At 42.9% G+C, this 15,308-nt stretch overlaps 1 protein-coding gene across 5 annotated transcripts in view; it reads left to right on the forward strand.

Annotated features, from left to right (window-relative positions):
* The window catches only part of KLF12 (KLF transcription factor 12), a 222,765-nt gene that overhangs the window by 168,297 nt on the left and 39,160 nt on the right, over positions 1-15,308 (forward strand). Inside the window, exon 5 of one of the 5 annotated variants that reach the window (XM_088540296.1) lies at positions 1,709-1,768. The exons of the other annotated variants lie outside the window; for them this stretch is intronic. Coding sequence (XP_088396422.1) covers positions 1,709-1,768 — 60 coding nt within the window. The remainder of the gene's footprint in view (positions 1-1,708; positions 1,769-15,308) is intronic. 5 annotated transcript variants of the gene reach the window in all.

The raw sequence follows: 15,308 nt of genomic DNA on the forward strand, positions 1-15,308 counted from the left end.
TGCTCCCTACCAAGTACACACAGTTCTGTAAATAATAAATACATATATACATACATATACTTAATGGCAAAGAGACACTGCTGGTCACTTGTGCTAGCGCCATGGTTATATGCAAGCAGGAAGAAGACACAGAGTGAACCAAAAAATCATAGAATCATAGAATGTTTAGGGTTGTATGATTATAAACTAAAAGTGATGTGGGTGTGAATAATGAGTACCATGGTTTCCAGTTGTCATTTTTCTAGTGCATATTGATTTCAGTTAAAGCTAATGGGCCTGGGAGGTTTTTGTCCCATTGCTCCTTGGCTCTAGACTGGTGCTACTCTGCAATACAACCTGTGCCATGGGACACTTACCTGGGGCACGCTCTTAAGAACAAAGAGACTCTACAATAACTGGAAAAAAGGATGGGGGAAAAAAAAAGGCAGTGTCATGGATGCAATGGGCCTGATAACTTAAACTTTGTTATGAAAAATCATTATGTTCTTTTGTCATCTTAGTAATAGATTTATGTCATCATCAGGATTTTATCACTTAAGGAAGGCAAAATCAAACAGGAGAAAAGAAGAATGTTTACTGTGTATTTCTCACAAGAAAACTTGAGAGGTTTTAAAGATGTGATGCAAAACCTTGCAAAAAATAGATTATTTTTAAACATTGCTATCTAAAATTTATCAGGGCGTAGGTTTCCAAGGGCCAAAGTACAATCAGATAAATCAAGAGGAATTACTTTGAAAATTTCCTTTCTACTTCAAAAATTACTCTCTCAACCTGCACATTTTGATACATCCCTCTAAAGGATCTTGCAGATTTCCAGTGCAAATGCATTCAGCTGCTAGTGTGCTAGAAAATTGGTATGGGCACGATACATATGTACTGTGATTTCTGTCATTATTTTACTAGTATCTTAGGCATTGGCTTTGGACTAATTTCGTGGCACATTTGAGGCCTAAACCACAGAGAGAAGGACTGAAGGGGGTTATTCATGAACTTGGCTCTCTTTTTTCATTTCTTTTCAAATGTGCTGGAACTATTTGAGGAAGCCAGATGTATAATGCTCCTCTTTTGAGCACATGTAGATCAGTATTCGTCAGTGAAAAGGAATACTGCATGTATTCCCAGTGACGGCATACGAGTTTATATAGCTATTATATAGGGCATTGGTGGTGTTTAATATCCCAAATACTGCTGTAAAAGATGACATATTTTCCTTGGAGTCTTGGTTTTAAAGAAAAAAGAAACATTAATGGCTAGGTTTCCCAGTGATGTGTTGGGAATCATATTGCTTAAGCAGCGGAATGCTGAGAGTGGAAGTTCACTCCAGCTTTCATGCCCTCTTTGTGCAGCGGCTGCCTGCTCTAAATTCTACTTAACATTTTCTTCTTGGTCCATCATTATTTTTTAATGAGAAAATATGATCCACCGTGATCCAGAATTACCACCAAGTGACACCCGGACCCTTAAGCCTGGACTCTGCTCCCGTGCAAATCAATGGCAGAAGTCCTAATGATTTACCTAATATTATTTGAGGCCTCTGCAGAATAATTTTGGTTTAAGAAGGAATTTTAAGTGAATGGGAAAATTGGAAGCCCTTTCCACATTGAGGCTATATGCTTGCTTGGCAGAAAGTGTTCCTCGAGTTTGTGTAAGTCCCCTGCAGTTGTTTGGGGTAACTAAAAATTCCTAATTGTCTGTGTTCAATTTCCAGAGAGAGCATGTGGGGCTGTGCCAGGTCAGCTGTTAACCCTTTTCGTTTTTTCAACTCCAGGTATGAAGCATTTTATTGTGTATTATATGTACTGTTCTGTTTTATTGACAAAGTCTAGTAGCAGTTCTTTTCGGCTTTCTTTCCCTCTGTGTCATGGCCGGGGCTGGGCAAAGTCTGAATTTGATTTTGGGGGCTGGCTGGGTGGTGGCATGTGCTATGGGAAATCTTCCAAGTCCTCGTAAATAAAATACGAGAAGAGAAAAAAAAATCTGTCTGAGGTTTCATAATGCGGTTAAAATGTCTGAAATAGCCTAGTGACATTAAACGTATGTCTCATTTTACACAAAGCTAACAAAATCAGTGCTGGTCAACACAGTTTATGTTATAATGAGCTGTCAAATGCAGGAGACAGTATTTGCAAATATCTCCTTGCTTTTTTTTTTTCCAAGGAGGCTAAGATTTAAAAACATCCCATGCCATGAGCCCAATAGGTGCCCACCTCCAGAGCACTCAGCTCACATTCAAGCCAAGTTCAGCATCACTAGACGTTCGGCATCACGTCTGTGCCGCACGTGCACAGGTAGAAATGATGACAGAAACGACGCCGATAGGGTTGCTGCTCTGGTTGGATTCATTGCTCTTGGTTGTTTGGATTTTAAAACAGCGTTCAATGAAATGGGAACTCTTCGTGTGTGCTTGTTGGCTTGTTTGTCCCTCCCTCTTCCTGCGTTTGTTTGATGGACCCCAAAAGGCTTCCTGTGAGGATGTGTTCACTGCTTCACATGTGTGAGCCCATCAATTCCTTATGGAAGGTCTTTCTTACTTATTTTTAGTTATCTGTGGGCCCTTGATCTCTGGAGTGCAAAAGTAAAAACGACTCCATCTGTTCTGTATAATCAAATAAAAAATCTTAAAAAAAAAATCCAATTCTTCATTTGTATGAGTAGATCTAAGCTTCATAAGAAAATTAAAAAGGTGTAATGTTTAAAAGCAATTGCACTTTCAAATTGCTAATGAGCAGCCAAATACAGAAGTCATTCCTCAAATCTACTTATATCTTCAGTTTACAGTTAAATGCATTATAACAGATATTTATATTAAAAATTTGCTGAATCTCGTTACTGAGATATCTCCCAAGTAGCAACAGAAACTTCTCTATTAACATTTGTGTAGTAATGAAAGTGTCACATTATTAAAAGAATCAGAGAATTTGATGCATTGAGAATATATATATGTTTAAAAATCCTTAGCATTTTGTTTGATCTAATTGAAAAGATCAGTGCAATTTTATAGGTGATTCTTTGAAAAAAGATCCCACTAATTTCCCAAAGTTCTGTGTTTCTAGAATAAAGACATATCTCTGATACTTTTTATGGTGGAGGCTCCTTAGACTGTGATTAAAAATAATATTTACTGTAATTAGCCATTCTATTAAATTCTGTTGTTTAGGAAAACTTCTACGAGGGAGGGTTATGTTGTCAATTAAAAAAAAAAAGTTTATGAATCTCCTCTCATCATTTCCATGTTGTAGCTTATGAATTAGTGAATACACAGACCTGGTCCTTAACAGTGAATGTGAGTCCTACTAATAGGACTTGAACCTTGGACAGCAGCAGCATGTGTGGGTTATATATAGATATATATGTAGGCACTATTCATTTTGGGTACTGCTTGTGCAAAACAAGACTCTGACCAGAGTGAGCTGAGGCTGTAATATACAATTTTTCGTGACGAAAATAATTGCTAATACAATCAGAAAGTATAGGGTCATCTATATCTTTTTAAACTAATGAACCAAATTGTTCAAGAACGTCACATCTGGCAAACCTCCCTTAGACCATGAGGACTTGTATCTGTAGAGCGTAAGGTGGAAATGATGCCAATGAGATAAGTATATAAGTCAGTGTATCATTTAAAATTATAAATTTATATGCTTCACTTACTTAAAACTGTTCCCATTGATAGAATAATTTATCACAGCTAGTCTTGGTTCTTGGAGTACAGAGCTATTCCAGTTTAGAAACAATAACTGCTTGTCAGAAATGAGTTCATTTCTGTTACAGTTAAACGCATCTATGTGTATATTTCATTTGGATGATATTTCATGCATCTCCAGTTTGGGTTTCTTCATTTTACTTTTAGTTTTATTTTTCCCTTAAATTAGGCTTAAAATTATGGAATTTTACTTATGAAAGTATAAAGACTTTATTAATTTTCTTTGTGAAGGAGGTAGGATAGAGTGGATCACAAAGTGTCAGAGGATCACCTTTGTAGGGCGCCTTCCACCTCACTACTGTGCTCATGAAACCGGCTGAAGTCTGTAAGTTCCTCAGATTAATCCTTCTATTATGTAATTAAATGGAAGCAAACACATTAGTCTCATTCAATATAAAAGGTGCTTTTATTCGCATTACAAATTAGTCACCGATGATAGGATCCACCTGATGGATAGGGATTAGCATATTAATCCCACCCTCATCATCTGCATCCGCTGTGAGAGGCCGGGACTGTTGCTGCAGTTCCTACGTGTCAGCTGCTCTTTTCCTGTGAAATGTTGAGCGTTTCACCCTTTGCCTATGCGGCCTCTCCCGATCCAAAGGTATTCCAGAGGCGGAGAAGCGATAGCATGTGCGAGTTCCAGAGGCTGGCGCGCTCAGCGTGCTCCTTCACCCCCGGGGTCTTGCAGACAGCGCTGCTTTTGCTCCCATATAATTTAGCCCTGTTCTTAACACCTCATTCCAGAAATTTGGCCAGATGGGAGATGTTTGGCAGCTGGAGATGCCAAATTCTGGAATAGAGCTTTTCTGCGCTGGCGTGTGGGTTCATTGCTGGCTCTTTGGCTCGCGCCTCTGCTAACGCCTCGGCTGGATCTGGAGCCGCCAGCCGTAGGGCTGCCTCGGGGGCTGCTGTGGAGCTGGATGACCTTCCCGATCCGAATCACCCTGCAGGGCACCATTTGCACCGTACTTTGCACTGATTTCTCTATTATTCAAAGACAAACATTTGCACTTCTCTGGTTTATTCCTGTCATTTGTAGGAAAAACTAGAAGTTGTAGTTGTCGTTTGTCACGAGCGTAAGAGAAAACAAGCATTGCGAATTGCACTGTTTCACTTGTTAGGATTCCCATTTAGTCATTAGGAATGCAAGGCCTTGCAGTTCAAGTTCAACACCAAATTTTTATGACAGAACACAGAGTTTGAAAAGAAAAATCTTCTTCCATGTAAACTTTGATTATATTTTCAACTGTGGGTGAATCTAGCCTCTGTGAAATAAAAAACTTATATATGTTTGAGAAGACAATCTGGATCATTTTTAAGGAAATATTATAAAGAAAAAATTGATGATAATAATAGGATGTTAATGGTAATAATTACAAGTACTGACAGAAGAAAATGCTTGATCTTCTCATTGCCTGAATGGAATGTCCTCATTACATACTTTTGCTGTACCTGAGTTTCTTTTTCTTTTCCCCCTAAATGAGGCAATGAAAAATTAATGTATCTGGGACGCAATGCCAAAGCATTTGAAGTAATTCCCTAATCTGTGCCTTTTTCTCCATGCAGCTCAGTGCATAAATATTACTTTCAATAGAGAAAACTGTAAAATCAGGAGCTAAGACTGCAGATACTTACAGCAAAGTATAGCTTAGTCATAACTGCCCTGAATTTTTCCTTCCTTCACTGACTTACAGTTAGAGAATGTGCTAAACTGAAGCAGTGGTATCTTTATTTCACAATCATAAAACATGGTGGGGGAAAAAAACGTGTGTACTTGAGCAAGCAGCATACTTGATATTGACGCCTAACTTTAAAAGAAACTTAACGCCTATAATTTAGCGTTAGTTCTGCAGAGTGACCTGACCCTCGAGCAAAAGCACCTCTTCTCTTGTAACATTACTGGAGAGAGGTGCACGTCCCTGGAGCTACCCGAAAGGACATCTTCCCAGTCTAGGTTGGTTGTATGCTCCTACTCATGGCCTGTCTAGGAAACTAAGTGCTTCCATAGGAAGGACTGGGTCCAGTGCTGTTCAACTTGTTCATCAATGACTTGGACAAGGGCACAGAGTGCACCCTGAGCAAGTTTGCAGATGATACCAAACTGGGAGGAGTGGCTGACACTCCAGAGAGCTGTGCTGCCATTCAGAGGGACCTAGACGGGTTGGAGAGTTGGGCATGGAGGAACCTCATGAGGTTCAACAAGGACAAGTGCAGGGTCCTGCACCTTGGCAGGAATAACCCCAGGCACCAGGACAGATCAGGAGTTGACTTGATGGAAAGCAGTTCTGTGGAGAGGGATTTGGGAGTCCTGGTTGACGAGTTAACCATGAGTCAACACTGTGCCCTCATGGCCAAGAAGGCCAATGGGATCCTGGCCTGCATCAGGAGGAGCGTTGCCAGCAGGTCGAGGGAGGGGATCCTGCCCCTCTTCTTATCTCTGGTGAGGCTGCACCTGGGGCATTGTGTGCAGTTCTGGGCTCCTCAGGACAGGAGACATGTAGAGCTTCTAGAGAGGGTCCAGTGGAGAGCCACAAAGATGATTAAAGGCTCAGGGTATCTGTATTAAGAGGAAAGACTAAGTGAGCTGGGCTTGTTTAGCCTAGAAAAGAGAAGACTGAGAGGAGATCTGATCAATATGTGTAAGTACCTAAGGGGAGAATGTAGGGAGGATGGGGCCAATATCTTCCCGGTGGTGGCCTGTGACAGGACGGGGGTAATGGGTACAAGCTGAAACATAGGAAGTTCCATCTCCATGTGAGGAAGAACTTTCCTGTGAGAGTGACAGAGCCCTGGAACAGGCTGCCCAGAAAGGTTGTGGAGTCTCTTGAGATCTTCCAAACCCACCTGGATGCCACCCTGTGCCATGTGCTCTAGGTATCCCTGCTGGAGCAGGGGGTTGGACTAGATGATCTCTAGAGGTCCCTTCCAACCTCAACCATTCTGTGATTCTGTGAATGCAGTCCAGTTACACTGGGTAACTCTTTATTGACACTATAGAAAGTCCAGAGGAACTAACATGGATTTTTTTTTCTGGGTAATAATAGAGCAGGGATGAGTCTCCTGAGAAATGAACTGGCAGAGGCAACAGCAGTACTCCCATCTTTTGCAGAAGAGCTTGTAACTAGCTGGCCAGTGAAGTGAGTGTCCTGAGTTTTAGATTCTCAGTACAAGTGTCTCAGAAAAGTGGCACTGGTCTAATCATATGTGGTATTTTAGGAGCAGCAGAGTATCTCATCTCCTTCATAACTGAAAATAGACTGCCACACAGGCAGGGACTCAGTCAGCATGAAAGGGAAAGCTCGTAAGAGGAGCATGATTCCTACCTAAGCAGCTCTCAGCTCTCTGTTTTCTCAAACAGCCTTAGAGCAGAAGCAGCCCCAGACACTGAAACAGAGCTGAGTGGGGAAGACACAGCACAGAGCCAGGGTCTCCCTTTTCTGCCCAGCGTTTAACCTTGTGGAAGCTTCTGCAAACAACCTGAAGGTCCTTATGGCTGAGGTATTTCTGGGAAGTGAGGGAGCCAAATCATCACTCTGAGAGGAACCTGCAGCCCGAGTGAGTGCCCTGAGCACACGGCTGCAATGAAAAAGTCAGTTTCCATCATCAAAACTCTAGTGACATTTGGGGCTTCCTTGCAACATAGTTACCTTGCCTGAGGGTGGAAAAAGGCAGGTCCCAGAACCAGCGTTTGTGGTAAGTGCACAGGCAAGTCCTAGCTCAAGAGCAGAGCACCTCTTGAGTTCAAGCACGTGCCTAACAGGGCAGGACATGGGTGAGTAGATGGGATTGCAGTCAGGGACCTAGGAAGGCTTTTGGATGCTTGTGTCCGAATCAGGGTTTCAGCAAACTGGTTTCCACACCTTCTTCAAATATTTGTCCTTTCAAACCGTATTTTCCTCATTCAAATGAACAAGCCTTCAGTGCTGTTTAGTATAATAAAGCCAAGAATTCGTGTGTTCTTCTTTGGAGTATCTCTGTTTACCTATTTTTGCCTTTTTGTCTATGGATGGATGGAACTGGTTGTCCTTAGTTTTCACATGTCAGTCGTAATTTCTTCCCCACTAATCAGATTCTTGTCATTTTTTTGTATCATCACAGTGATTATGGAAATCACACACAGAGTAGAGCAAATTCTCTCTGTTAAAACAAAAACTGTGATTGTTGTCCCTTATACTTCCTTTTCATGTGGAGAAACCATATGTGCTGTTTAAAAAAAAGGAAGTTAAAAACAGCTGTATTTTTTTCTTTCTTTTGCACCTCCAGTAAATCCTGTAACCCAGTTACTGAGTTTTTGTTGTTTTACTTTTTAATCATGCATACTGTCAAGTGATTGCTGTAAAACGAGTGTAAGTTCTTCTCGTAAGACCAGTGTGACCACAGGGCATGAAAAAGATGAGAGAGCAGACACAAAATCCTGTTGTTTACCTTGTTGTCTTTATCAACAGCTTTCTTTGCCTCATGGCAGATACTTGGAGACAGAGAATCTGTTTACTTCTATGAAAGAGAGCTTAGGGTTGCTAGATCCCAAGGCAAAAAAGAAGGCATAGTTTCCACCTTGCAAGCTATTCACTCTGCGTGATCAAAAGTCATTTGTGGATTTGTGTATTGCGTTTGGACGTGATTAAATGTTTTAAGTCTATTGATTTTATGCTGAGGATTAATGACGCTGAATGAAAGAGCATCAAAGAATAAAACGTGTTTACATGCCTGATTAAAATACCTTTAAAAAGCGCCAGAGAACCTATTATTGGACAGGAGTGATATAGCAGCAGCACAGAAGCAATCATGAGTTCTGCAATGAAAGGAAGCTGAATTGAATTTTTTAGGCTCAGAAAGATGAAGAGGGAAGGTTTGATAAGGATTGACTGTACCTTTCTGAGTACTTATCACTTGTGTTTGACTCCTCCTTTTGGAACAGGGGATTAAAGAGGCTTCATTATCAGGTACTGCAGATCTGTTTTACTGACCTAATCAAAGCATGATGCTTAACTGCCTTTGATTAATGAGGCTATCTTTAAACTGAAGAACTTGCTGGAGAGGGCATGTTAATAGAGGGCACGACCCAAAGATGCTCAGTGCAAGGATGGACAGGCGATACATTAAAGATAGAGGCAATCTGTGCTTTGAATTCCCACCATATTTTCAGGTCTGTTTGCTTTAGCATATGAGCTCAGACTATCTCTTAGTTATCTTAAAATGTTCCTAGTACTAATTTGTTTGCATCTGCTGTCTGCAAATGTTCTTCATGACTGTCTAGATTTGTGGGTCGTGTTTGGATTTGCAGTTAGGTGTCGCTTACGGATTGCCAAGATGATAGCAGATAAACATGGAAAAGACCCGTTTGCTTATTAAATCCATCCTGGTAAAGGCCTAGTATAGAATTATCCCATAGTATTAAACTGTTCATATCCAGGATGTTAGCCAGAATACCAAGGAGAGAATTTATTTTTGTTGTACTTTTTGGAGAAGGTTGCCTTAAGGATCAACTTAGCAAGTGAAATGCTTGATGCCGTCAGCATGGGAGAAGTATAAACGTGCAGTGTAATGTAGCGGAGTAACTATCTGGTGAGCTAGTGCCCATGCACACGTTGGGTTTCCTCCGCTGACGCCGTGGTGTGGATCAGCGTGTGTGAGATGAACGCAGCGTCCTCACGCAACCCGCAGTTCGTTTGTCTCAGAAGGGACTGGATGGCTGTGCCAGGTCTGGGGCAGCACAGGGCATTTTGACAGTGTGACAGGTTTTTTTTTTTCTTTGTTTGTTTTGTTTTTTGATTTTTTTTCATTTCCACTGCTTAATGCAAGGCCCGAAACCCTTAGTTACAGAGCAAAGTGCCTGAGCAGTAACCAGGCTCGTGTAAACCCAAGAGGAGAGTAATGACTGTTCCTCACAAGCTTCCTGTGCTGGTGCAGGTGCAGGAATCAGCAGCACCTGAATAATTCATAAAGTGCAAATTAGCCCCAGCTTGCTCCCGCTGCTGGATTTTTGCTTCTGGTTGCCTACCGGATTGCTAGAGAGAACAGAGATAGGGGAAGCTTGCGAACCTGAGGAGGGCACAGCAAAAAGTGCTGGAGTGGAAAGGCCAAAGTCACAGAAACTGCTTAATATTCTGCCTGTTGGAGGAATCGGTGCTTATTGTGGAATTGGAATGTGCATTGGTTATTCATGAAGCCTTTTCTCAGGAAGGAATAAGCTCGGGGGGTCCATTCCAGTGCTTTTGGAGAGGGAAAACTTCCTTTTAAGACTTAAGCTTTTCTTGCTTTTGTCGTTACAGTTTCTAAGAATTATGGGGTTAAAAAAAAAATCTCTTAAAAGCCTATTTAAAGGCTGTTAAACTATATGAGAGAGTGTGCATTTATTATGTTAAAGTGTATCTGAACTCAGGGGTCCCGAGAAATTTCACCCAGCATTATGGATGTTAGGAGGGTTGCTGCTTTGTGTGAATGCAGATGCCACCAGGCTTGCAGTGCGCTGCTGCAGCTCGTTATATCTGCAAATGCAATGTGCAATTACAGCTGCTATTTTTGTCATTTAGACGGCAACGTTCTCCTATTTAAAGTGCAGCAGTAGTGGGTATTTTTGCTGTCAACGGGCTCATCTGCTTTCTGCCCCAGAGGAGGAGAGGTGTGAGCGATGGAAGCCTCCGCCGACAGGGCACGACCGTGGCCGGCTTTGCAGAAACCATTTTTATAGTGGATGGAAAACTTCCAGGAATCCTCAAGAGAGTCTTGAAGAATTTTTTTTTTCCCCAGAGGACACTTACAAGGGATTTTTTTTTAATATGAAAACAATGTTATATCTAGAAGACGACAGGGGCTTAAAAAAACTGGTTTCAAAACCTTATTCATAGGCTTAGGTTTATCACCCCTTGGTGTATCACATAGTGCAAGGTGATGTGTCCCTAGAAATCCTACTGCATGATTGTATTTGCAACCCAAGTTGATGCCTTAAGATAGATAGTTAGGAGCCTTAATCCTCTGCAAAATAGATGGCATCTCGCATCCTTTCCAGGCTGTACGCAGGGAAGCTAAATGGCATCTCCTATGTGCGAGGCCGGTATTTGCAGCGTGAAATCTGAAGGCTGCAGGTAGACGAAGTATAAATTTCTCATTGCACTGTCGCGGGGGAAAGTTTCCCACTGCATTTGGCACAAGCGTTTGCATTTGCGAGGCCGGCGCTCGTGACGCCTGCGCTGCACACATCCCGGCGCACTCGGTTATGACACGCCGCGTACGCAGCAGCGGTTCTAGCAGCCTGCTGCCTGCAACCCCTTCCTCTCATCCGGGAACCCGAGGTTTCATCTCTGTGCCACGGGCACGCTGGGCTGCAGCTTGACAGGCGCCACGAGCGGGAGGGAGAGACATCGCTCGGAAGTGCTGCGGGAGCAGGGGGAGCCAAAAGGGATCCCGGCCTTGAACTGCAGCCAGTGTTTCCTGAGGACACACTCACTTCCCTGGGGCTTGTCTCCCCCTCATAAACTGTGCTCATGGGCACAAACATCTCCTAAGCTTTTTTTATTATTATTATTATTTTCCCCTTTGTACCCCTTTCATTCTCACTGCTAGCTGATTTATTTCTTCCCAAACTAAGTCAGGAACTGAGGCAGCGCCTGCCAACCAATCTGAAGTTCAATCTGAAGTTTTCTGCGCTCCTCCCCACACGTGGTGAGACTCTGCTGTGCTGGCAGTGGGTCTGGAGTGAGCCTGGATAATCTCCATAGCAGCCTCTGCCATCGCTCTTGCTTCCCACAGGTTACATGGCCAGCCGGGCCGATTTCCCTCTCGGTGCCACGGAGCTGTGTGGCAGCAGCAGGCTCAACACCCTCGCAGCTCAGGGGCACTAGGTGCACTGCACCACGAGGGCCGTACGATTCCCTAAACAGTGAGTCCTAAGAGTTCGAGGAAGAGTGAGTAAGAGAAACAAGTCTATCACAAATTCTTGTAACACGCACAGTTGAGTGTGCGGGATGTGCACAGTGGGATTTGTTGGTGCGTTACGTGCTGTGTAGGAAAGGAAGCGGCTTCTGCGTGCTTAGCATGGTCTGTCTTGGCCCGAAGTCCCAGGCTTTATCATTCCATCATTGTGAAATCAGTGAAAGCTTCAAGAGCTGTGGCTGTTATTTGCTGAACTGTAAATCCTTAATAGTCATATTTGCTTTGGAACTGATAAGTCTTCCAAATATATCTACTCTCGGGCTGCAAAAAACTGAGTGAAGTAAGGCATAGTTTAGCGTGCAAGTGCGTGTAGGCTTTTGGCAAAAGGAGTGGATGTGTAAACATGTTAACAAAACATTCACAGTCACAGGGATTCCTCTGAACACGTGAAATAATAAGAATTGGTAACGGGTATTGGACCTCACGTCCCTCAGATCAGTGACTGCTCTGTGTTGTTCCTGTGGCCTGTTCCTTCCTCTTGCTGCACCGCCACCTCCTGTGTTTCCACTCCTTGCACTTCTACTGTTTCGTTGAACAGCAGCTCACTGGGGCACGTAGTTTGTCTTTTTAACCACCCTATGAAGTACCTAGTGCTCTTCTGGGTGCAATAGAAGTAATAATAATAACAATAATTTGCCAGGTGCACTGTGTCAAGTTTTTCTTGCATTATTTGCAACTCAGGCACAAGTAGGGGCACTGCTGCATGTTGATAATTCTGTTGTAAGGTAAATCTCCAAAGCAGGAAATAGTCTGGTTTATTTGTGAATACACTCAGAAATAATGTCTGCCTTCCAGTATACCCACACCTTCTCTAGGATTGCGCATTTTGCTTGTATGCAACATCACCAAAGGTCAGTAATAATCAGGGCTAAACTGCTCACCACACAAAGGTAATGAAATGAGATCATCACACCCATCATCATTTCCCCAGTTAATTCAGTGTTCTTGATCTTCCCGCTGGCTGCTCCGCTCGCAACGTGGCAGTCGGCAGCCAGGCCGGGCCGTCTGCTGCTGCTGCGGCTGGAAAGGCCCAGAAGGCGGCGCGGAGGGGACGGATGGCGGCGGCGGCCCTGCCACGAGCAGGCCTTGCTTCAACCGGCGGCAACGGCGGGAAGCGGGAACGGGCTCCGCTTCTCCAGCAGACCTGTGAATACTGAGGATGCGCGTGCGGCAGCTCGGAACGTGCCCTCGGAGTCTGCTCTGGATCAGGCCATGTTCCCTTGGCTTTCTTCTGGCTGCGGAGTTTGTTTCCAAGCAGGGCTACGTTGAGCAATTACCTAGCTTTCACACTTAATGTTAGATATGTAATTGGGTGGAGAATTAATGTAAATTTGAAATAATGCAGTTTCACAGCCATTATACCTTTTAGCTTTAAATTATTTAGCTTTGTGTCTCCAGTATCTCCCCAAAGCCCTGCCATTACTGATCATCTGGCTCTCTTTATTAGCTTGTATTTTTCCCTAAAAGCAAGGCCTCATGTACAGTGTAATTATCCAGCAGTGCCGATTAACTGCATAATTCTCTTTTCCATAAAACTGCTGTGTAAATTCCTTTTCATTTCACAAAAATGACTAGTCAGGCAATTTTGTGGAGATTTATTTTTTTAGGTTCCCCTCTCCTAACCGCCCTCTTCGTCACCATGTGGACTGAGAGATCATTAACTACCGTAACGTGGGATCTCAGCGCAAGCACCAAGCCGCACAGGAGACAGGCACAGTAGGTTCCATGCTGTTACCACCAAACCTGGCGAGCGAGTATTACTGAGACATCCTTGATAAAGTAGAGATATTTTTAGGGAAAAATGTCCTAACGCCAAGATCGGGGGTGCTTGTTTCCTCGAGTGAAATCATGAACTCTCAGCACTTCCTCACTTTTCAGACTGCCTGTTGCTGCCCCGCGGATGCTTCTGTCTCCTCTGCAGCCTTTGCGTCCTGTTCTCCTTCGTTGCTGCCACTTCCCCAGGCACAAATCTGCGTGCCCAGGAACTCCACCTACTCCCTCTCCATGTCCTCAGCTGTTTCTTCATGCTCCATACACCAGCTTCCTGGCCTAGAAGTTGCTGAAAAGAAAACGTGTCTTTCTGAGCCTACAAAATACTCACAAGTAGGAAGTGGCTCTACATTCATTAGCCTATTGTATGGATTGGACCAGAAGAACGTAGTGGACAGCGTAGTGCAAAGTGCCCTGCCATGCTGGACAGGTGGATGGCCTGATTTGTTTAAAGCTATCCTTTGTTGCACATGCCCTAAATCTGTAAATGCCTCTAACTGGGTAAAATTCGTCATTGTAGCCCTGCTGGTATAACAGGCAGCATGCCTAGTCTGCTTCACTAGAGTTGGTATCTGGTTTCCATGTGGTATCTTTCATCAGCACATATGTAAAAACAAGTAGCCAAAGACTAAAGGAATCTTCATACTGAGTCAGTCCAAGCAGATCCAGCAACCCATCTATGAGAGATGCCAGAAACATTTAATGAAAGAGTGCAAGAACACGACGAGTGCAGAGTGCCTCTTCCTCTGGAGTACTCACTTCCTCTTCCCCTGTCATCTTCCAAAAAATCTTGTGCACCTCTGTGGTTATTTCTGGGCTTTAATATCAATATATAGTCCTTCCCTTTATGAACTCATCTAATCCATCTTTGAGGCCATTTATGCTTTTGCCCTCTGCACTATGCTGAGGCAACGAGTTCCAAGTATGAGTCGTGTGAAAAGAAGGTCCTTCCCTCTCTTCATTTTAAGCCTCCAGTTCTTGGAAAAAATAGTGAATAGTCACTTCCTATCAAACATTCTTGGCAGTGCAGAGCTCCACTATCTCGCCTCGGTTATCTCACAAATATGGCATTCCCAGGGTAATGTAATTGTGGACCAGCTGTCAAAGACGGGCTGTAATAATTTTCATTGGGAGAGTTTCAGCTCTGCTCTCCTTGAGGAAACCAAATTAATTCTAGAGCTGTGACAGATATAGAATCTGTTACGAAGAATAGGATAAATTAAAGAATCCTGCTTCTTGTTCTTCATACACACCTGTTCGATCACTCTCTACATTCAGAACATCACTACAAATCATTTTTTCATGGCACAAATAGTTTTGAAGCTTAGAACTGCTGAAGTGCCAGTCGTTTAACTGCTCTCACCATTTGCCCCTAATGATCAGCCCACTGTTTGCTAAGTATGACAAAATGATACATGTTGCTGCTCTGCTACTTGCGATAGTGGCATTTCCCTGCAGATCTCCTTTCTGTAATGCCAGAAAGAACTAAGAATATCTTATCAATTGTTCTAATTGTTTCCAGATTTCTCTCTAGCCTGTATTTCTGGTGCTAATTTGTTGTCTTTTTTTTTAATTGTTTTAAATCTTTTTTAAAATTTTATCCCATCCACCTGTGCTTTTAGACTACATGCTCTTCTGCTAATGTTCGTGTTGCTGTAAATTACAGCAATGAGCAGATGGTGTCAGACAAATAAGTATTCTCTACAATTAAAGAAAAAGGTGATTTAATGTGTCTAAAAATGCAAATGTATATTTAGCAAGTTTTAATGTCAGATCCTGAGTTTTAGACTTCAATCTCTGTGCTTAAAATGATCCTGACATAGTTATTTCTCTGGTTCTTCTGTTCTCAGTGACCTTAACATCCAGTATTTTTGTTGACACATGGCTTGGCAAATAAGAG

This window comes from Tinamus guttatus, unplaced genomic scaffold, assembly GCF_059628265.1.
Source record: "Tinamus guttatus ecotype Peru unplaced genomic scaffold, ASM5962826v1 Tinamus_guttatus_pri_ptg000058l, whole genome shotgun sequence".
Classification (NCBI taxonomy): domain Eukaryota; kingdom Metazoa; phylum Chordata; class Aves; order Tinamiformes; family Tinamidae; genus Tinamus; species Tinamus guttatus.